General features: G+C 36.3%; 2 protein-coding genes and 1 pseudogene across 12 annotated transcripts in view; 1 reads left to right on the top strand and 2 right to left on the bottom strand.

Annotated features, from left to right (window-relative positions):
* DNM1L (dynamin 1 like) overlaps positions 1 to 4,665 on the top strand; it is a 62,722-nt gene extending 58,057 nt beyond the window's left edge. For all 10 annotated transcript variants that reach the window (XM_037845063.1, XM_037845062.1, XM_037845065.1 and 7 more), the window contains 4 exons: positions 459 to 635; positions 799 to 908; positions 2,289 to 2,448; positions 2,731 to 4,665. In XM_037845063.1, coding sequence (XP_037700991.1) covers positions 459 to 635; positions 799 to 908; positions 2,289 to 2,448; positions 2,731 to 2,787 — 504 coding nt within the window. In that variant the 3' untranslated portion in view covers positions 2,788 to 4,665. The remainder of the gene's footprint in view (positions 1 to 458; positions 636 to 798; positions 909 to 2,288; positions 2,449 to 2,730) is intronic.
* A 1,132-nt stretch (positions 4,666 to 5,797) lies between these two features.
* On the bottom strand, positions 5,798 to 17,783 carry YARS2 (tyrosyl-tRNA synthetase 2). Of its 2 annotated transcripts, XM_037845071.1 has the most exons (5): positions 16,936 to 17,765; positions 13,044 to 13,211; positions 8,825 to 8,980; positions 8,425 to 8,595; positions 5,864 to 6,144 (listed from the first exon to the last, which is right to left on the bottom strand). In XM_037845071.1, the coding sequence occupies exons 1-5, from the start codon at positions 17,718 to 17,720 to the stop codon at positions 5,985 to 5,987; spliced, it is 1,440 nt and encodes a 479-aa protein (XP_037700999.1). In that variant the 5' UTR covers positions 17,721 to 17,765; the 3' UTR covers positions 5,864 to 5,984. The 2 variants fall into 2 exon arrangements, with proteins under 2 accessions (XP_037701000.1, XP_037700999.1); XM_037845072.1 differs by lacking the exon at positions 8,425 to 8,595 and having other exon boundaries at positions 5,798 to 6,144; positions 16,936 to 17,783.
* Positions 10,575 to 11,195, bottom strand: LOC119541285 (annotated as a pseudogene).
* Positions 17,784 to 23,999: the final 6,216 nt, after the last annotated feature.

Genomic DNA, 23,999 nt, shown 5'->3' with positions numbered 1-23,999 from the left:
CTACTAGGCATGTAAACTGACTTGAAAAGTATATAAACTGTTATGTTTGGAGATATAAATTCATAAGAACATTTAGACAGATCAAGTGTTTGAGATTACCTTGAAGAAATTAAATTAAATGGCAATTCTATTTTTCCTTGTGCTTTGAGTAATCTTGTTTTTATAGATAACTTATACTTTCTCCACAATCTAGTGTTTGAGGGGCGGGAGAAGAGGAAAAGTTTTTGAAAAGCTAGCAAATGATAATAATAATAATAAAAAAAAATTAAATAGAACCTAAATTGGCTGGGTTCCAATTATACATGCCACCTACCATCATTTGTCTAAACAGATTAAACTCCAGATAGGTATAGGCTATGTGTTCTCCTTGATTACCCAGAGAAGATGAACTTTTGTATACAGCATTCATGTCAGATGTGATATAGTTGGTATAGGTTTTGGTACATTTTTTTTTTCAGGTTGCACCTGGAAGTGGTGGGGTAGGAGATGCCATTCAAGAACCAACAACAGGCAACTGGAGAGGAATGTTGAAAACTTCAAAAGCTGAAGAGTTATTAGCTGAAGAAAAATCAAAACCAATTCCAGTTATGCCAGCCAGTCCACAAAAAGGCCATGCTGTGAATCTCCTGGATGTGGTAAGCCATGAGAACGTGGTTCAGGACTAATTTAGTGGAAGAACACTTCATCCGACAAAAGAAACAAAAAAGTTTCATAAACTGATTTAACTTTTGAATTTCTAAATGTTGCCATTTCAAGATGGCACAAAATTACTATTTTCTCTCCCCCAAACCCATTTAGCCAGTTCCTGTTGCACGAAAACTATCTGCCCGTGAACAGCGAGATTGTGAAGTTATTGAGCGACTCATTAAATCATATTTTCTTATTGTCAGGAAGAATATTCAAGACAGGTTAGTATTATTTAATATAACGTACAGACTAAAGTACTGCTGAATGAGTCCACGTTTTTTTTTTTATTGACGATAGATGTATTTTTTTAAATTTTAGGTTAATTTATAGTCTAATTCAAATGGATTATCCAATAGTCTTTGAATAACTACTGCAGCATGACTCAGTTATTCAGATAACAAGGAATGACTAGGACTTGATATATCAACTAGAAAAAGCTATTAATAAATAAGATGTTTTTTCCTAAATTTTTAGCAGTTTTATTATTTTTGTTGATTACATTGCCTTGTCTCTTTAATTATTTGATTTGGTGCTACACAATATCAAATTAAGTGTCTTTTACAAGGAAATGTATTTCATTTTTTTCAGTTCAGGATGTTTTTCAAGAGTCCAGTTCTTAATGTTTCCTTTTCATGTTGTCTATGATGCTATTTCATACAGTAAGTTAGGGAGAATAGAAAATTAGTTTTGTAAAGCAATCTAATTCTATTAGAAAATATTCTGTATCAAACTTCTGGTAACATTTTAGCAGGTAAGAGAAATTTTATTGCACAGAGAAGTAAAAGCTAAATAGTCTAATACTTCATGTTAAATTTGTGATTTTGCCTGTAGAATTATTTTAACTTGTAGTTTGTGGTAGAAATAATTCTGTTTTTTACACTGTGGCCTAAAGAAAATTTTTCAAGCCCTTTCGTCTTCCTTACTGCACTCATCTTCTGCAGTTTTAGATATAATTCATATACCATAAAATTATAAAATTCCCCCTTTTTAAAGTATACTATTTGTAGTTCATAGTATATCACAGAGTTATACAACTATCACCAGGTGGTTCCAATACATTTTCTTTCTATGGATTTGTCAATTCTGGAGATTTCATGTAAAGGAATCATACAATATGGCCTTTTGTGCCTGGCTTCACTCACTCAGCAAGATGTTTTCAAGGTTCATCCATGTTTGTAGCATGTATCAGTACTTCATTCCTTTTTATGACTAAATTATATTTCATTGAATTACTGTACCATTTTGTTTTATCCATTAACCTGTTGATGGACATTTGGTTTTTCCCACTTTTTGGCCATTATGAGTAGTGCTCTTTGCAGGATTTTGATACATAGAATAATGATAGATGAAATAAAAGAAGGGAAATTATGAAAAAAGACTCAAGGGAAATGCTTCAGTTTAAGAATTGGTAAATTATTAAAAATTGTGGCTTTTCTTAATGTTTGATATAACTAACTAAAAATTTGAAGGGCAGTTATGTCAGTAAATAAGGAAATGTCCAAGTGGTACAATGTTCTTATCTTTAATATTTTGAAGTCAGAATTTAAGCCCAAATTTTTAAGAGTACAAATGTTCGCCAAAATTTTGGTTTTGTTTTGCAGTGTGCCAAAGGCAGTAATGCATTTTTTGGTTAATCATGTGAAAGATACTCTTCAGAGTGAGTTAGTAGGACAACTGTATAAATCATCCTTACTGGATGATCTTCTGACTGAATCTGAGGATATGGCACAGCGTAGGAAAGAAGCAGCTGACATGCTAAAGGTATTGTCAATTTTAAAAAATTTTAACGCTTAGGTTGCAGATATAAATATATTTACATAAATATTTATTGTCTAAAATGCATTCTGATCCTTGCATATATGGTCTTTATATTATAGCTAAATATCTTTTTGTTGATGCTTGATTAGATTCAAATTTCAGAGAAGAGACTGGTTAATATAAACCTAACACATATAATCTCAGAGAGACTACCCCACATAATTCATAGATTCTTTGATAGCATAACTTAATAAGCCATTCTAATTTTTATCTTTTTTAATGCAGGCATTACAAGGAGCCAGTCAAATTATTGCTGAAATCCGAGAGACTCATCTTTGGTAAAGAGAACTACATGATACGAGAGACTGTGTTGACTTGCCACTTGCTAGTTACTACCTACTTAAGTAGAATTTTATTTATGAACTCCTGTGTATTGCAATGGTATGAATCTGCTCATGTAAAGACTGGCTATAAACTGAAAAGTGTATACTGTATTGGAAAACAAATCACACATTTAATCCAAATAATAAATGGCTGTTTCTTAAGTTTTCCAGTATATATCAAATACATCAAGTCTGCCTTGTGACAGTTTCACTTGAATTTTGAAAAGACCAGTTAGTGTTCTAGTAGTACAAGCAGTTTGCCTGTGGATAAGATGACCTGTGTAACCTTTGTTAGTAGTGTTAAAGCCGCTGCCATAGTCCTTCAAGAAGAAAGCAACAAACCAACATTTCATACAACTGTAATGCATGTACCATATAAACTGATCTGGCTTTGAAAGATGTGGGTTGACAAGTTACTCACACAGTCACTGTGTTTACAGCTTTTTTGAGCTTCTTTGCAACTTCTGATGTATAAGAAATCTGAATGCAGAAGATCTGTAGCATTGACAATGATGGGGTGTGCAAAATGTGTAACTACATCACCCTTCCACTTTTGGTTCTTTACTCCCTAGTGCATTAAACATTAATATACTCTGATTCTTACTTAAACCTGGAAGCATGAATTACAGTTTCCTGCATTAAAAACAACCATCTGGACTTGATTATCTAATGAGACTTGATAACAATGGCCAATTCCTTTTAATTTAAGGAGGTTCCAATGAAGACTTAAATTCCCTTTGGTTTGCAAATACAGTAGTAGATACTATATTAGGATGTACCTTTAATATGGGGCACTCACACCATGTTCTCAAGATTTACTTTGAGGTGTGACTTAAAACCAAATACTATGCTGATCATTTAGGTGTAATATTCTATCTTCTCTGCTCTATAAGGTCGGTATAGCTACTTTTGCTTCATACCCCAAAATACATTGGAATGGAGGTATGTAAACATACTGGTGGAACTTTATATTTTAAACAAAAACAGACTCACATACAAACTAAAGACTTATCAACTACTGAATTGCATTCAGGGAGTGGGGGTGCAGGTTTAGATCATAAAATTTCCCAGGTGATTCTTGATATGAACTATAGATTTTAAGATATTGGTAGAAAGCCTTAAAACATCTAGGTCCATCTTTCTTGAACAGATAACACCTTAATACAGTATATATTGCAGACATTAAAATTTGTTTTCAAGTTATGACTAAGTCTTATGAAGGACTACTGGTAAGTAAAACAGGAATATGTTCTTTTACTTAAGTTTATGGTACCCTTTTAAGAAACAACAGACTCAGCACTGATCTCAAACAAAAAAAACAAGAACTGGTCTGATATGATAATGGTACTACTTTGAATCTGTAAGCGTCTTGACAGAGAATACATGCTACCAGAATATTTGTTAGCACACTTATAAATCACTCTGCCATCATTAAACATCAGTTTTGAAATTATAGCCATAATTTACTTATTGCAGATAGTAGATCAAACTACCACCATTCTGGAATGCCATGGCCTTCTGAATTTATAAGGGAAAAACATCTTACAGTGCACCTTTCTCCATCATATCAAACAGATCCTAACAAACAAAAAGTTAGCTTTAAAGCCATGCTATGGTAATGCACTTGCTAGTACACACTTTGTACAAAGAAAAACAGAGGCAAGAAACTTACAGAAAGAAAGAGAACTTCCTTTGTTGGCCCTTAAAATGAGTGAAGTTCTGAATGTAGAGATGATCTCTGACATTTATAATGGATACTTGTATGTTGTCGCTATGTAAATAAAATTGCTGGTATGAAATGACATTGAAGTTTGTCAATAAATGAATACTTCCTAAATTGGTCTTACGTTTACTCTCAGAGAAAGGTCTGGATGAACTAGGGTTTTTTAGCGCCAAAATCCACTTTGTAACGTAATAAAATTTATACTGCACCAAAAGTTTTTAAACTTTTTTCCTATTAAATTACTACAACTCAATGAGGTTTTTTTGTTTTTGTTTTTTTCCATATGAAGACACAGTGACTTGCTCCAACTAATCCAGGTAGTGAATGGCTAGAATTTGAACACTAAAGCTATGCTTGCTGCCTCTAAGGTTTTCTAGAAGAAATCTGATTGTGAACCTTTTTTGTGTGTATGTTATCCTCAGGGAAAGAGGGATGCTAATATCTTGGTTTTACAGATGTGGAAACAGTTCTGGACAATTGGCTTGCCTAATGTTTGTAGAGCTGAACTCAGTCTTGATGCCAAATCCTTCAAGTGTGATCTGAAGCCAAATGTCTGGATATTTGGTATAACATTTGCATCTATCGCTTTGGTCACTTCACTGTTCAGTTTACCTCACATGGCAATCTGCTTGGGACAGAAGTTGAAACTTAAAGCTAATTTAAAAGTATCCAAATTTATAAAACATTGCATCCTCAGTAATCTATTGACAAAAAAAAGTCTGAATAAATGTAATTATACAGAAATTCAGGCAACGGATGAAAAATTGAATTAGAAACTTTCTGAAAAGGTACTGACTTTTGCCCTTTTCTTTGAAAAGAAACTTTCTACTGTAATTTCTAATGCCAACTGTGGCTACAGCAAACTTTTTTCCTTGTTAAGCAAAACTAATTTCTTCCTAAACAACGATCAATGGTAATTCAAGTTTCCAATACTAGACTTCTTGTTTTTAACTAGATTTCTTGTTTTTAACATGGACACTAGCAGTGCTACTGATGTAAGAATAATTATGTAATACTAGTGAGATCAGTGCTCTGTATCTGATATAAAAGTATCCACAATTCTTTATACTACCTCTTTTTCATTGTTTCTTCTCACCATTTCAGAAAGGAAAACAAAGGTTGGGTGGGAAAGGCAGTTTTTAATTCTTTCATGAAGTATAATTTTTAAAAAAAGATTAACCCTGGAAATGATGGTTTTCTACTCAATCCTTAATGTTTGTGGATCAGGAAATAAAATATTCCATCATTACACAAACACCTTATTTATTAACCAACCTACATAAATAATGAAAATTACTCACTCAGTGAGGCCTAGAGTATACTCCATTCTTTTTACTGATTTGCTTAGTGAAGGTCTTAAGTTCTGGAGCCAACCTTTTATGTCTTGAGAATGAATGATGGATAAAATTTGGGTGAACAACCAGGATTTTTCATCATAGCTGAAGCCATTTTATAATGTAGAAATTCCTTTTTCCTATTTTAAGTAATGATAGTCCATTCTTGAGAATATGTTGTCCAACAATCAAAACACTCTCAGGATTTGTTACTTGTCTGTGATTTATACTGACTCCGCCTTCGGTTATCATCCGGTACCTAAAAATAGAAATGCTTAGTAACTAGATAAATTCAATCATGGCTGACCTATTCCAAGAAACATACATACCATTATTTCATTTATATTTCAGAGGCTCTCCAATTAAAACCTTTAGCACAGATTATTACCTTCATGTTCATTCTTCTAGATTCTCTTTCCCTTTTATGTTCTTCTAAAGGAGCAGATGCAAGGCATAATATTTACGTTTCTGTGTTTAGTGGAGAAAAATAACTGGAATATCTCACAGCTCTTGATAGAACTATTCCATTGGTAGTGGTTTAAAAAGGAAATGAATAGGAATAATGGAGGATCATGTTTTAGAGTGAAACTTATAAAAATAAAGAGCACAATGCTTCTTTTATAATCAGCCACTCATGAGAGAGAGAGACAACTATAGTGTTACATACAGTAATTTTTGGAAACATGAAACATGCTTATGAAACTAGGATGTCCTTGAAAATTACATCCTGAGACTATGCAAATAACAAGTTGTTTGTTAAAAAGTAAATTTTTCTTAAAAATGAACTAGTCAATTCCACAAATAGAAAATTGGTAAGTGCTCTATTAAATTGTAGATTACTATCAAAATAGGTTTCACTGAAGTTACTTATATTATCATCCAATTTATTCAATATATATTTATAGAGCTTTTATTAGCTTTTATATTTAGCTCTTACATTGCTAAATATAAATAGTATTATAAACTACTAGAGATATTCAGACAAACGAACAATTACAACACACTGATAAGTGAAGTGCTATAAAGAGCTAGGAGAGGCTGTTCTAGTAGCACATTAGGTGGTGTCAGAAATTTTCCTCAAAGTGACACCTAAATTGACAGGGAGAGAAAGTAGAGTTACCTTCACAAACAGGACAAGAAAAGAGGTGAGACTGGAAAAGAAGACAGCTAGAGCATGAAAGGCCTTGGAAGTCTTTATGAAAGGGAAATGCTGGTTTTCTCTTACTTGAATATGTTACCAAATGAAATTAAGAACCTTTACATGGTTTTATAAAACTGTACACAAAAGCTTTTCTATTTAAGAATAGATTTCTTTAAGGAAGGGTTATTGTAGGCAATTTGCTACAGTTTCAGATAACCTACTTTTTGTTTAAATGTGCAAAATAATCCTATGTCGCTTATACAATTTAAATCTTAATGTCATTACTTAGAACACTGGCTCAATCAAATATAGTATCATCTTAATAGCAGTAAAACTTTCAGTATAGCAAACAAACCACTAGGAAAGTTCAGAAGAAAATGAAAAATATTTCCAGAGGGGAAAATTCTTAGAACCAAGGACTTACTATAGGGTAGATGTATGAAACCATCCTCAAATTCAGCATATATTAAATAAAGCACCATATTAGGAAATCAGTAAGGTGGAATAGGAGATGATGCAAAGGGATACCCTACAAATACAGATGAATCTAGGAATCTTTAGGATAGAGGTGAACAATCCAAAGCAGTGGAAAGAAAACAGCCACCATAAGGCAACAAATGTCATTCGTAATGATGTCCATGGGCTAGTAACTCATCGACTTATGCTTAAACTCCTATAGATGAGAAACCCATCTCTTCTGGCTAATACTTTCTCTTTCTACATCACACCGTTCACTTACAAATGAAAAAGCATCAATTACATGGCAAATTACTTTTTGTTGAACACATTATTCCTTAAAAATACTACATAATTGAGGGATTAAAATATTTTTTCCCACTGCCTGAATAAGAAAAAACATAATTCTTAAGGGAAATAAGATGTAGTATACAAAAGTCTTACAAAGGTAAGATCATATGCTTATTTCATTTTGAGAAATTCAACTAGTATTTTAAATAGTTTGAGGAATCCTCTCCACTGTCTCACATAAAGAGGATACAGACTGAGTAGAGAGAAGTGGTATGAATCTGTTCCTTCAGGGCCTCTGTTCTTACAGTCTTCTCAAACTGTGATCACCACTGAATGATCCCAGTGTATAGACTGACCAATGCAGTCCCTCAAATGCAAGCCTCTTCCAGTGCCAGGGGAAAAACAGACTGGGCTGGACTTAATGAGAGACAGTATAATAATAATGTACTTTATAGAAAATAAATTATTTATTTTCAACAATAATTCCTTTTAATTTTCACATTATTCTCTGACTAACCTAACTTCTCTGAGGAATAAGATGTCATTAAAATTCATTCATTCATTCAAAGACACCCTCTTTGAAAATACATGCTGTGAACTGTAACATTTAATGCTGAGTTAATTGGGAATCTAAAACTTAAATAATCTTACCCCCGTGGACCATCTGGAATGGCATTTGCTTTGCGGCATGTATCTAGGACACTTGTTCCAGGGTCAAGAACTAATTCAGAAAATGAAGCTTCTTTGAACAACTCTTTTAACTCTTGATCAGACATGACCTCCAATGCATCTATGCTACTATGATAAAGGGCTTGTGTACACCTGAAAAGACACGTTTTGAGAGTCAAATCATGTGATTATTAAAATATGTTATCATACCCAATGATACAGCTATTCTTATTATACCCACTACATCTATCTTTTATAATTTATATACTTACTTCTAGACAATCTTCCCCCAAAATAGGGATTATTTTAAGTATTAAGTAAAACACCAACAATCCTTGTCAGCTAATGACTTTATCAAGTGTTAATTATTCTAGAAGTTTACCTTTTAGCAGATTCCAGCCCTTCTCGTCCATGAACAAGTTTTGTTACTTCTGTTGCAAGTCGTTTCTGAGGAACCCGCTTTTCTGGCTCTTTGATGTGCAGCTGCATTATGTGGTCAACCTCTGGAAGGGGTAGAAAAGTGAAGAGCTTCAGGTACCTTAAGGACAAAAAATGAAATATTTATATCACATACCTAATTTTATATCTCCAACTCCTTTACACTTTAAAGAAATGCTGCTTACTTTAAAAAATCTTATTCTTAAATCTACAAACACACAGAAATGTACAGAAAATAATATAAGACACCCATGCATACACAACCAGATCTTTCCTTTTTTTGAATAAATAAAACAGTATAGGTTCCCCTTCTCGCCCTCTGAGATAACCACTATCATAAATTTGTGTGCATCCTTTCCAAGCATGTTTTTATACTTTTGTTTTATGTGTATGTAGTATCCACAGACAAAAAGAATAATGTGATTTAAAAATTCACATAAATAATATCATTCCCTATGTATCCTCTTTTAAAATCTATTCTTTGGTGAAATAACACAGAAAAATGCATAAATCACAAACATGTAGCTAAATAAATTATAAAGTAAACATTTATGTAACCATCACCTCAACAAATACAGCCTTGCCACCCAAGGAAGCCCACAAGTATGACAAACCCTCATTCCCCCTCCAAGTTAACCACTATTGTGCCTTGTATAGAAATCACTTCTTTGCTTTTCGTTATACTTTTACCATCTCATTATGCCTCCCTAAACAATATCACTTAATTTTGCCTGTCTTTAGACCTTATATAAACAGAATCATACATTTTTTGTTTGATTTCTTTGTCACATCATTTATGCTTAGGAGGTCATCATGTAGTTGAAAGTATAGCCTTATGTGTATGACATTCCATATGAATATTTCATATTGTATTTATTCTACTATGGACATTTGGGTTATTTCTGCTTTGGGACAATTCCTAATAATGCTGCTCTGAATATTTCTGCATTTAATGTTCTTGGTGCACATGTGTACTAATTTCTATTGGATATGCACCCAAGACAGGAACTTCTCGTCATAGGTAGTGTGTGTATTCAGCTTCAGTAGGTACTGCTAAACATTTTTCCATAGTGGTTCTATCAGTTAACTCTCCCATTACCTTGGAACATTCTCACCGAGGCATCTGTCATCTTCTTATTGACTTACAGAAATTCTTATTAATTTGAACACAAGCTCTTTCTTTTACATGTGTTGAAAATATCTTGTCCTACTCTCAATGGTGACATTTTTTAATAACAATTTTTGTGGCAAATTTAATAGAAGAATATAACAATCACTCAATTCAGAAAAACAAAAGGTTGCAGGCACGAAAAACCCTTACAGGCTATGCTATTCAGAATGAACAACTCACTCCTGGTATGTCCAAGTTGGCAGTTTATTTTAAAAAACATCACCCCAGTTGTAACATTTTCTTCTTTGTCCATCATTTACTTAACAGAAAAAGTTACAAAATTGGGGGAGGGGGATATATTATCTTTGCAGATTGACTCACTTGCAGAGGAGCCATGAATGATGATGATGATTCAAAAGCTCCTAGTTTTACTCCTGAATCAGGCAAAGAGTAAATGTCAATATAAGAACAAATTTTGTTTACAGCAATATCATAGTACAACAATGAATTATTACAGTGCAGTGGTTATAATTCACTATAGAATATTCTTAGCCCAAACATCAGATAATCTAAAATTACCCCAACTGCTCACAGACCTGAAGAATTATGGCAAGCAATTTGTCTTAATAATAAAACCAAAATTGGTTAAGGCTTTTCTGGCAGTGGATCTTTGACACTAACAGCCTCCTCTCCTGAAAGTGGAACGTTACACTCAGCGAGGACCTTTGCCACCCTCATTTGAATATTGGTCTTTCTTTTCATCTAAAAGGACAGAGCAGATCCCCAGTTTTTTCAGTTCTTCTACCAGGTGCCCGTTCTGGTGCATCTGCAGAAGAATGTCACAGCCACCCACAAATTTGCCGCTGAGGTACACCTGCAGGGTGGTGGGCTAGTTGGAATAGTCTTAATGCCCTGCCAGAGCTTGGGGTCTTCCAGCACGTCCTAGGTCACGTGGTTGGATGCTCTTGCAACTGCAGGATCTGCACCACAGCGATGCTGAAGCTGTACTGGGACTGCTCCAGTGTCCTCTTGAGGAAGACTACCACCTTGTCCTTCACCAGCATGCCAGTTGCTCCGTCAAACCACTACCACCGCCTGTGCCCAAGTCCACCATCCGCATGCCCAGGCCCCACAGGCCGCTGCTGCCTGTGCCGGGCCCTCAGCAGAGCAGGGCCACCGCCATTTGGCCCAGGGAGCCACTCATCCCCCGCCTGCCCGCCGAAGCCCTCAGCAGCCTGGGACCTGGGCTCGCACTGCTGGCTGCTCTCCCCAGCCAGCAGAGGCCCAGCTCTCAATGGTGACTTTTGATGAACAGTAAACCTTAATTTTAATTTAGTCTAATTTATCAGTCTTTCCCTTTTGTGTCCTGTTTAGCAATATTTCCCTATTCCAAAGTCATGAAGATATTCTCCTGTATTAACTTTTAAAAACTTAATTGTTTTGTCTTTCACATTTAGGCGTACAATCTACCTGGAATTGATTTTTGGATACAGTATGAGCTAGGGGTTAAGTCTCATTTTTTTCCCACATAAAGATCCAAGTATCCAAGCAAAATTTTTGAAAAGACTGTCTTATCATACTGATCTACTATGCCTCCTTTGACAGAGATCAAGTGACCATATTATGTCAGAGATCATGGACTCTGATCTGTACCATTGCTCTCTTTAACTTTATACTTTGCTTTGCACTTAAAAAATAACCTTAATTACTGTGGTTTTCTAATAAGGCATTTCTTCCACTCTGTTCTTCAAGAATGTCTTAGCTAATCTTAGCCCCTTAAGTGTAAATTTCAGAATGAGCTTGTCAAGTTCCACAAAAAAAAAAAAAAACCCTGTTTAGATATGCTTGAGATTGCAATGAATATGTGGATCAAATTGAGTAGAACTGGTATATTTCTATATCATGGATATGGTAAAACTCCATTAATGTAGGTTTATTTTCAATCAATAGTGTTTTTTAATGTTCTGCAGAAAGGTCCCATACATTAAAAAACATTTTTTTAGAATTATTCTTAAAGATTTTTGAAGATACAGTAAATCAAAAATGATATCTTTTTGAAAATTCCTCACTTTCTCTTTGTTGCAAATGTATTTTTTCTCATTAATTTATATCCTTCTGAGAGTTTAATGCAATGTGAATTAATGAGAAAATAAATGTTTTTGAATAGGAACTTTAAAAGGTCTTTTATGCTCCGTTACAGAAAAGGAAATTTGAAGTCATATTTGTGAGAGAACAGAGACAAAGGGAAAACAAGCACAGTCAAGTTTAAGATAAAAGGAGCAAAATAACTAGGAGATTATGCAAGTGATAAAGCCCTAAGTACTGGCTAGATATAGATCACAAAATTGGTTCTAAGTTTCCAGCACACACGGTTTCTGCTTTTTGTGATTTCTTACCTATCCTTTAGAATACAATGTTCTGTGATGTTTTATGATAAATGCCTTAATTAGTTTCCAAGTAAAAAAAGAAAAGAAGAAAAAACCTAAAAACCTATAAAAGGTACTGGAGTGATTAAGTTCAGGTGTCAACTTGAACTAGGTTTTGGTGTCCAGTTGTTTGGTCAAGAAAGCATTGACCTGTTTATTACTGTGAGGGTGTTTCGTGGATTTAAATCATCACCAAGTTGTTTGCATCTATGGCTGATTACACCTACAATCAACTAAGGACACTGCCTTCAACAATGAGAGAAGTCTCATCCCAGCAGTTGAAGGCCTTAAAAGGAGAACTGATGATTTCAGCAGTCAAGGAATTTGCATTTCTACCTCAGCAGCCAGCTTCTCCTGGGGACCAGTGAAAACCTTCACTGGAGTTCCCAACATGTGGCCTGGCCTATGGAGTTTGGACTTGCCAATCTTCACAGCTGTGTGAGCAATTCTTATAAAAAAATCTAAAAATTTACATACATATATTACATATATACCATACATATATACATATATATCCTGTTGGTTTCATTTCTCTGGAGAACCCTGACTAATAAAGGTACATAGAGAATCAAAAGCTAAAATTATACCATAAGTTCATTTTACTCAACACACTATTAAGAACTTACCTTTCTACTGAATCATCTTGCTGCCTGACAAAGAACTGATAAAATTCAAATGGTGATGTCTTATCTCTGTTTAGCCAAACAGCATTGCCAGCAGACTTTCCCAGCTTTGCTCCAGTTGTATTTGTAATTAGAGGGACAGTGATTCCAAATACATCTTCTCCAGTCATCCTATGCATAAAGAAGAACTTTTTCACTACGTGTTTCTCACAACTGGTGGTAGATTCCACTACTCACCTTTCATGTTTCCGTCTGGTATCTTTTTGAAAAATTCACTTACTCTTTACTGCAGGTGGATTTGCTTTTTCATTAATTTATATTCTCCCAAGAGTTTAAAGCAATATGAATTAACAAGAAAACCTTTTTAGAAAAGGAATTTTAAACGGTGATTTATGCTCCATTATAGAAACTAGCCTCATGGAGGGTGCAAAGGCCTCTTGAGGCAGTTACCTTGAGTTTACACAAAAGCAGTTCCCCAAATCAGAAAACTTACATGACCTCTTAAATCTGGATTATTTGCCCCTTTTATGTGCTGTCATACCACTCCCTATTCAGCCCTATTCTAGCATGTGCCATGTGACCTGCAACTGCAATAGCTCTGGGCAAGTCAAAAGGAAGTGCTGCATAACTAGGGTCCAGAGACTTATTTAGGTTGGGTGGGAAGAGGAGAGAAAAATGGACCAAAGGAGAGTCAGAAAGAGACACTAAAGGGGATGTTGTAAAGGGATTAAAAAACAGTTTTACATTACAGTGCATGGCCTAGCCCTGTATTCTATCTCCCTCGAGAAAATGCCATTAAAATCTATATTACTGCAAGAGTGGTTCAACATAAGAAAATCAATTAATGCAATATGCCACTTTAATACAATGAAGGAAAAAAGAAAAAAAAAGCACATGAACTTCCCAGTTGACACAGAAAAGGCATCTGACAAAAGCCAATATCTTTCCATAATGAAAACACTCAGAAAACTAGGAATAGAAGACGACTTTCTCAACATGATAACAGGTATAAATGAAAAACTCACATCTAACATGATAGTAAATGGTGAAAGACTGAAAACTTTCTCTTTAAGATCGGAAACAAGACAAGGAAGCCCCCCATTTACCACTGGTATTTAACATTGTACTGTAAGTCCTTGCCAGAGCAACTAAGCAAGAAGAAACAGAAGGCATCCAACTGGAAAGGAAGAAGTAAAATAATTAAATTTGCAGGTGACATAATCCTTTATACAGAAAATCCCAAAGAATCCACAAGAAAACTAGTAGAGCTAATAAATTCAGGAAAGTTGCAGGCTGCAATATTAACACAAAATATCAGCTTTGTTTCTATAAACAATGAACAATTTGAAATGGAAATGTAAAAAAACAAAACAAACAAAAAACAATTCCACTTACAATAGCCTATAAAAGAATAAATTATCTAGAAGTAAAATTAACCAAAGAAGTGAAGGACTTACTTGCACACTGAAAACTGCAAGACATCATGAAAGAAACTGAAGACATAAGAAAGACATCCTGTGTTCATGGATAGGACGAGATTTAATATTAAGATGTCAACAGTATCTAAAGTGATCTGTAGGATTCAATACAATTGCTATCAAAATTCCAACAGCCTTTTTTTGCAGAAATAGAAGAGCAAATCCTCAAATCCATATGGCAAGGGGCCCCTAAATAGTCAAATCAATCTTAAAAAAGAACAGAATTGGAGGTCTCACACTTCCCAATTTAAAAACTTACGACAAAGCCACAGTAATTAAAACAGTATGGTGCTGGCATAAAGACAGATGTATACACCAATGGAATAAAACTGAGAGTCCAGAAATGAGCCCACACATCTATTATGGTTAACTGATTTCCAACAAGGGTGCCAAGTACATTATATGGGGAAAGAATGGTCTCTTCAACAAATAAGTGCTGGGAAAACTGGATGTCCACATGCAAAAGAATGAAACTGGACTTCTAGCTCACATCATGTATTAACTCAAAATGGATCAAGGACCTAAATATAAGAGCTAAAGCCGTAAAAACGCTTAGGAAAAAAAAAAATGGGGAAAATCTTCATGACCTTGGATTTGACAATGATTTCTTAGATATGACATCAAAAGCACAAGAAACAAAAGAAAAAATAAGTAAAATGGACTTTCTCAAAAATTAAAACTTTACATCAGAGGACAAGATCAAGAAAGTGAAAAGACAACCTACAGAATGCAAGAAAACAACTGCAAATCATGTATCTGATAAGGGTTCAATATCCACAGTACCAAAAGATCATTAACAACTCAACAACAAAAAGACAACTCAATTTAAAAATGTGCAAAGGACTTGAAATGACACTTATCCAAAGAAGATACACAAATGGCCAACGAGCACATCACAATTATAAAAAAGTGTTGTTATCAATTGTAACAAATGTTCCACACCAATGCAAGGTGTTGGTGGTGAGGTGGTGTATAAAACACAGAATTGTTTTGTAAACTCACAACTTCTCTTTAAAAAAAAAAAAAAAAAGCCAGAGAAGAGAGAACAATCACCATCTGATGGAGGACTACCAACCCCAGGAGAAAGAATGCCCAGGAGAAAGAATGCCCTGCCAACCTCTCAATTTTGGACTTAAACTGTGAGACAATAAATGCTTATTGTTTAAGCTAACACACACACACACTGTGAAATACCACTTCACACCTACCAAAAAGATTATTATTTTAAAAATGTAAAATAAGTGTGGGTAGGATATGGAAAAATTGGTACATTGTTGGTGGCAAATGTAAAATGGTACAGCTGCTGGGGAAAACAGTTTGGTGGTTCCTCAAAAAGCTGAAAGTATGAACCATATGACCTGGCAATTCCACTTGAAGAAATATAACAATTTAAAAGCAGGGACTCTGACAGATATTTTTACTTCAGTGTTCATAGTGGCATTATTCTCAATAGCCAAAAGGTGGAAGCAACCCATGTGTCTATTAACTGATGAATGGACAATCAAAAGGTAGTATATGCATACAATGGAATATTATTCAACTGTAAAAAGGAAAGTCTGTTAACAAACTACATTGATGAACCCTGAAAACATGATCATGTTGGGTGAAGTAAGCCAGACATAAAAAGGACAAATATAAAATGATTTCACTTATATGAAAATAAACTAGAATATGCAATTTTATAGACTCAGAAAGCAGATTACAGATTACCAGGGGCAAGAGGCTGGGAAGTGTTGGAAGTTATTTCTTAACAGGTACAAAGTTTCTGTTTAGGATAATAGAAAAGTTTGGGTCATCGATGGTGATGATGATAGCACAACATTGTGAATGTAATTAATACCACTGAATTACACACCAGAAAGTAGTTAAAACGGTTAATTTTTAGTTGACTATGTCACGAAATAAATTTTTTAAAAGTAGATTATGAAACAAACAAAAAGCTGCATTTCTTGCCAAATATTTGGAGTTGAAAAAAGAATTTTTTTTAAAGATGCCAACCAAAGACTAACACTAGATTCATGGAAGGGTTTAGAGCCACAGCAGAGGCTACTCAAGTTAGCCCAGTCAAGTTCAAGTATAAACAAGTAAAAGCAGTTCTCCAAATCAGAAACACTAGGAGAACTACTTAGAGGAAGCAAAACACATACAATCCACAACTCTCCTAACATCCGAATCTTGACTAGCGAGTGGTCTTTTTCCTAAAGAGCTCTAGAATACGTCCCTAAATCTTACTACTATTAATTCAGCCCTTAACTCTCACTAGCCAGCGAAACCAAAGCCATTACAAACACTGGAGATAAAGCCAACGAAGGGAAGGGGTGCAGGAAATAATTCTACAGCCCTAATATTGCATCACAGACTATTCGTGAGTAAATTATTTGATCTCAGGATTTCTCCAGGGTTTAAATGGCGCTTACCTGTGGACGAACTCATATCCGGACATGATGTTGCCCAGCTGATCAGACCCACCCAGCTGGACCCGGCATCCATAACGCTGGAACAGGTAGTAGAAGTCATAGGCTTGGAGCACCTGGTATAAGAACTCCGCCAAGCTCATGCCTTCAGGGCTCTTGAGCCGGGTCTGAACGCTCTGCCGGCTCAGCAGCGTGCCCATGCGGAAGTGGGCGCCCACTGCCGCCAAGAAGTCCACCAGCTGCTGCTTCTGGTACCAAGCCGAGTTGTCCAGCACCGTGAAGCTGCCCCAGGTGCGCCCATTAGCGAACAGCTGCTGGTGATTAGCTGCCAGATTCTCCAGAGCTCCGCGCAAAGCGCGCGCGTTGGCTTCCACGCGCTCCGCGTCCAGCGCCTCGCGTTCCTTGGTACGGCCGCTTGGGTCTCCCAGACGGGCTGTGGCACCTCCAACGAGCGCGATCACGTTATGGCCAGCTCGCTGGAAATGAAACAGGCCCAGCAGTGCCAGCAGATGTCCCACATGAAGCGAGTCGGCCGTGGGGTCGAAGCCGCAATAGATGGTCTGGGGGAAGTTGCCTGCCCTGCTACGGTCGAAGAGCTCTGGGAGCTCTATGTCCGTACCCCTCTCCGGGAAGAACTCCTTGAACAGGCCTCGTTTCTTCTGCGCTGCTAGCAATCCCTGAGTGCCCGAGTGGACTTTACGCAGCAGCCCCAAGGGTAAGACTGATGACCGGCCAGCGGGAGCGAACCACAGGCCCCTGGAAAGGCGTCGCAGCATGGGCGCCGCCATCTTGATAGCAGCACGAAAGGAACGCTGGGATTTTAGAGGCCCGGCCCCAACAACCCTGACTCCCGGCCTCCTTGTCTGAAAGCTGCGCATGTGTCCTTCTGCGCATAAGCGTGAGGCGGTTGCTTAGTGAGGCGCAAATTTTCTGAAGTCTTACCTCTATGGAAAAACGTCTTGTGAAGGATTAGCAATTGTTTTAACTACTAGGAGAGTTACGAAGTTGGCGTTGAGACGCAAACAATTTCGTAGTACGGGTTCCCCAAGTGGATGGACGCATTCTCAGTCTCCGGTATTCATTAGCTTCTCCAGGAGGTGGTAGTCTTGTTCAAACTATGAGAGAATTCAATACATCTATTAACGCATAAAGCCCTGTTTTATTTATTTATTTATTTTTAAATACAGGTAACTAGATTAGGACACAGTTTCAGCATGAGGGAATTCAAATTAGTAAATATTTATTGAGCTCTTACTCTGTATAGAATTCTTAAAAGTCTTGCTCCACCCAAGTTTGCAATCTGATGGAAATTAGTTTGGCGTTTCTTAGCTGAATTATAAAAGTGAATTTAGGCGTGTATTCTAAGAAAAGTACAAATGTATTATTAACTTGGGGAACGAGAGACCTATATGTTAACTCTCTTGCCTCCCCGTTTTGTCTAACCTGGTGAATAATTTGGGTAGCATAGAGCAGCACTGTCCAATAGAAATATTCTAGTAGACTCATTAAAAAAAGGTAAGAAGAAACAGGTAAAATTAATAATAATTGTATTTAACCTAATATAAAATATCATTTCAACATACAATCAACATTAATGAGTATTTTACATTCATCTTTTTATACCAAGTCTTTGAAATCCAGTGTGTATTTCACACTTACAGCACATCCTAATACAGACTAGCCACAAAATATCCACATGTGGCTACTGTTACCGGAGCCTGGTTGGCACTTGAGGTGAGCTCTGGGGCAGGTTCGTTTTTCTTGTCTCAAGAAAGAATTCAGGGACAAGAGGCAGAGTAGCAAGCAGTAAAGTTTATTTGAAAAGGCAGCGCACACGGGGAATAGCAAAAGTTGGTAAGAAAGAATACACCCTGGAGAGATCAGCATGGGCGGGCCCCAACAGGTGGGCTGTACCGGGTTGAGCTATGTCCGGGTTTTATATGTTAGCCTGTTGCTAGGCTTCAGGCTAGGGTTGGGGGTGGAAATTCCCATTCTCCCCCTACCCTGGCTTAACCCCTCCTTTTCCTCCAACTGGCTATCTCAGCCGATTCTAGGAATTAGGGGTTCTCCTTTCACCCAGTCTCTCCTTTCTCCCTCATCCTGTCTGTCCACCTGTCAGCTGGATCTGAGTTTTGTCCCCCTTTGGCTCAGCCCGTCCTTCTTGCTCTCTATCTGGCTATCTGTGTCTTGATGCTGACTCTCCATCTATACTGACCAATGTGCCAGCCAGCCCGTAGTGCCCTATTCCAGCCTGCCTCAGCTACCATGTTGGACAGTGCAGATAAAAAACTTTAAAATGTGCACCAAATTACTTTTCCTGTAGTGTCTAATCTTTTTTATTATTGAAAGCCCCTCTGAAGGAAGGTAGATGGTTAAATTGGCACATTATTTTATAACTGCAACTGGGCGGGGGTGGAGTTCATGGATTCATTCAGTTTTCTCTTGTTCTTTCACCACTCCGTTCTTTAGAAGATTCTGGTCTCTCTTCTTGGAAAGTCATTCTTCCTCATTTTTCCACCTGACAGATGCAAACTCATACTTCAAGACCCAACTCAAGTGTGATCTTGGCCAGGCTTTTACAATCCACAACACTTGCTTCATATTTTTAGAAGTGTCTCCTGCATTTTATTGTAATTATTTGCTTGCATAACTGATTTATCCACTAGTCATTGGTCTCCTGGGGGTGTACACGCCAATCTACTGGGAGGTAGAAAGAAAATATTCAAACTAATATTTATGTATCTAAAACAATAAAGAAATTATTTCACACAGATAATTATGGATTGATATTGACTTCCTCACTTGGTCCATCTGTTAGACAGTCATGTGTCACACATAGTACATCATAACCTGAGGGAGGAGTTTGAAACTGCAGTGGGTCAGAAATGACTTCCTCACTCTTTTGTTGACTTTCATGTTGAAGAGTTTGTGAGTGCACACTTAAGTAGATTACATCTTATTTAGTTTCATCTAAGTTAACCTTCACAAAATGGAAAAGTGGTTTAAAAAGATTTCTGCGAGAAACCATAGATATGAAGTAATCTAATAATGCAAGCATAAATGAAAAAGGAAACAGTGGACCCGACATATCTAGTATATATTGTGAAATCAAAACAATGACAATATACTCTGATCAGTCAAAAAAAGGAGCCAAAAAATTGAAATTATCTAGAAATCTATAAAATACAGATTTACATCTACAATTATTAACAATGAACCTCATTCTGAGTGTATATCTTGGCTGGAGAAATTGTTGCCTACTTATTGTATAATGCTGCCATGATTAACAAGTTATTAGAATATTGTTTACTTAATCTTTATCTCATCATTTTAAAATGTCTTTGCATTTCATAAATGCATTACATATTGTTTTAGAGATACATGTATGCAATTTATAAATAAACATAGAGGCATGCTCAAAAATTTTTTAATAGGAATATGAGATTTAAAAAAACCTGAAGTCTACTATACTAGATTATGACTTTCTTGAGACTAGAAATAGATTTTATCTTCTCTGACATGTTGAGGATTCTTATTAATGGTGAATGAATGAATGCCTGCATGAGTTCATGAATGAGGTATAACTTAATTCCTTGCCTACAAGCTCAAAGCTTACAACAATTCGAAAGAGAAAGCCCACAGATGTCACTGAACCATTTTCACTAATGTATGCTGGAATATAACACAGAGTTAAAACCATTCAGATTTCATCTCAGTTTTACTAACTACATGTGCTTGAGAAATGCTCTGAGCCTCAGTTTCCTCAGTGGTATAATAGGGATAATAAAGCTTTTTTTAAAAAACTTACGGATTGTTAGCAGGACTAAATATGAAATGCATGTGATGCATTGAATCTGACCCATAGTAGGTGCTCAACAAATGTTATCTATGATGAAGAAGAAGAAGAAGATGATGATAATGATGATGATGATGACTCATTATTGTGATGGTGATGCTGTTATGGGATTAACAAATATGACACTCCCCTCACTCATAATATTTGAAGGTGATATTTCAAGTACTGTGGTCTTTTGGTCTCTCCAAATCTTTATGGCTATGCTTTCTTTGCAGCGAGCTTCCATCAAGTGTGCCTCTTAAAATAGCACCTATATTCAGGCTTATAGAACAGGGGGGTAAGGTATTTTCAATTCTAATTTGTGGCTTAGAAAATAACTTTCAAGTTCATTTTAAAGAAATTTCAAAGTATTCTTGGTGGAACATGTGTTCATGGGGGAAACAAAAATATAAGTACCTTCATTTAGCAAATACTTATTGAGTCATAGTGGGGATATCAAGATCAATTAGAGAAGGACCTGTTCTAAATAAACTTATACCCAGGCCCTAGGTGCTTCTTGCCACACCCTCGTCCCAGCCCTGTCCCCTGCTGTTTTAGTTTCCTTGTTGCTAAATCAAATACCATGCAATGAGTTGGCTTAAACAACAGGAATTTATTGACTCACAGTTCTGAGGCTGGAGAAGTCTAAAATCAAGTTGTCCTCAAGGCTTTTCTTTCTCCCAGAAGACTGGGATTCTGGGGCTGCTTGCAGTAGATCTTTGGTCTTTGGCTTTTCTGTCACAAGGCAATGCACATGGCAGCTCTCCTGGCTTCTCTGTTCCGTAGACATTCAGCTTTTGGCTGTTTTCTCTGGCTTTTTCTCTCTGTGACCTTCCCTATAAGGCTTCCAATAATAGGATTAAGACCCATCCTGATTCAGCTGTGCCACACCTTAAACTGAAGTAACCTCATCAAAAGGTTCTATTTCCAAAGGTTCACATCCACACGAATGGATTATGTTTAAGAATATATTTTTCTGGGGTAAATAGGTTACCCTACGTAGGGGTAAAGCCGCTACACTGGGGTGCATACTGATTTTTTTTAACATCTTGTAAAATATAGTATATTTTACCATATATAGTATATATTTTACTATATATAGTAAAAAAATTTACTATATTTTTTACTATATTGGTGGAGGAAGATAAGGAGGGGGGAGCAGTTTCATAAGCTTCTGCTTGACCTTCCCCACTGTGATAGTTCTTACCCACAGGCCAAGGAATCAATGTAAGAGCTCTGTTAACTACCAAATATGGCCATTCTAGTTAAATTTTTGGGAACCAATAAAGAAAAAACCACCACTAGATAGGTCTGTGGACTTAAAGGACCCACTTTGTGCTGGACCTGGACCAGAGCTTCATTAATTACCTAGTCCCATATACACCTTCTCTAAAAGGGGGTCATGATAATGCTTTGCATCCCCAGGTGTTAATGTCAACTGGGACCCTATTTCCAAAAGCCCCAGAAATGTCTGGGTTTTCCTCTTTCCCCGGTGTAAACAGCCATAGTCCCTTTAAGAAAGGACTGCATAATCAATATTGTATATCCTTGCTATGTTATTGCAGGATCCTTCCTCACAGGACCTAAACTCTCCTTAAGTCAATAGATTCCCAAAACTGAGAAATGGCACTGGTCCATAATTGGGACAATTTTATTGGAGAGGTTTCCTTCAAATTACTGAGCAACCATCCTTTTTTTTTTTTTTTTTTTTTAATTTAGATAGCTCCCATCTATCTTTTTTCCAAGAACTCCATGTTCTAATAATCATCTCCCTAGTATTCTGAGGGTCAGGCCCCTTGTTTGTCATTCTGCCCTTGCTACTCTTTGTGATAATTGTATTCACCTTGCTTCTGATAGTTAAGGCCCAAGGGAGAAACTGAACTGTGGCCAATTTGCAATGAGGCCCCAGACAATCCCCCAGGGAGCTCAGGAGCTGGGATTTCCTTTCAGAGTCATCCTGAATTGAGCCAAAGCGGCCTCCTTACTGACAAATGATTAGATGTGGAAGGCCCTGTTGGCAAGAGGTAAACTTTGGGTGAGGCTTTTGGCAGAGGGCAATACCCAAAGAGGGACTCAGCTGTGTGCCACCAACAACCAACACTCTCTGCAGCTGGGGGATTGAGTGCCTTGGTCCTAAAAGCAGGGATCGGGACCAGGCCCCAATCATTCCCTATAGGAGGTTTCCACTTCTTAACATTACAAACCCATTTAACAAAATGAAATATTATTTTTAAAGTTAGTTTCTTTTCATGTATAATTATCAGTGAGTTGAGTTGGCAAATAATAATTTCATTAGTACTTTTAGATACTTTTATATCAACAGATTATATAACATAACCCCAAATGCTGAAGAAAACAATCAGGTTGTGTTTCTAATTTTGTTTTTATTCAACATACCTTAAAATTTGCAGACATAACATGTTGATATAGTCTTATTTCACTCCACTTTTATCAGGGACAGCTCAGTATGCATAGCAGAAAATTCTCCTTAGCAACAGAGCTGATGGTGCTTTCTTTTTTTTATCTAACACAGGAAGATTTGAACATTTTTGAAGGGGAATCTTTCATTCCTGAAGTTTCCAGTCAATATGACACATAACTATCTGTGGCTTTTAAAGATGTGTCAGTAATTTTATGCCAGAAAAGCAGGACTTCATATTGCAGGTTAATTATTTAGTCACTTCAGGAAATCATATTTATCCTTACAAAAATATGTCCTTTGTGTCAGCATTAGTTGATGGTCTTCACTTAGGAGAGGACTTTGGTTGATGAAAAATAGAAAATTTCTTTTTGACATTAGACCTTATTATAGGGTCTTTAAAAAATAGATTTGAGTTGTGCTTTGTCTCAAGCTTTGCTGCATTTCGTGACCAGGGAGCAAAGTCAGGTACAGAAGGCAGTATTCAAGCAGATGCTAATTGAGACTTGACACTGGCTTAATGGCAGCAACAATTTGGAAAACAAGTTAACATCAATTATTTTACTTTTATAATTTGTCTTGGCATAACAGGAAAAATGAGGCTTTGCTAAAAGTTATTCAGAAGCAATAAAAGAAGGTGTGACTTTTAAACCTTTGGAATTACAGACATGGCTGAAATTTTATGGGATTTGACCTATGATCTGAGCTTGGGTTAAAAAAAGATATCCCTTCCTGGAAAGAAAAGAAAAGGTGTCTACATTGATTCTTGATTATCTTTATTGGCTTAAAAAGTGGATTGATAAGTGTTAAAAA

Source organism: Choloepus didactylus, chromosome 8 (assembly GCF_015220235.1).
Source record: "Choloepus didactylus isolate mChoDid1 chromosome 8, mChoDid1.pri, whole genome shotgun sequence".
NCBI classification, from domain to species: domain Eukaryota; kingdom Metazoa; phylum Chordata; class Mammalia; order Pilosa; family Megalonychidae; genus Choloepus; species Choloepus didactylus.
This window is presented reverse-complemented; position numbering and strand designations above follow the sequence as displayed.

Coding starts and splice junctions, on each gene's coding strand:
- YARS2 (XM_037845071.1), bottom strand. CDS start 17,720: ATGGCGGCGCCCATGCTGCGACGCCTTTCCAGGGGCCTGTGGTTCGCT. Junction 8,981..13,043: donor CAAGATGATTCAGTAGAAAG/GTAAGTTCTTAA, acceptor TTTGTCCTTAAG/GTACCTGAAGCTCTTCACTT. Junction 6,145..8,424: donor ATTCCAGATGGTCCACGGGG/GTAAGATTATTT, acceptor TTCTATTTTTAG/GTACCGGATGATAACCGAAG.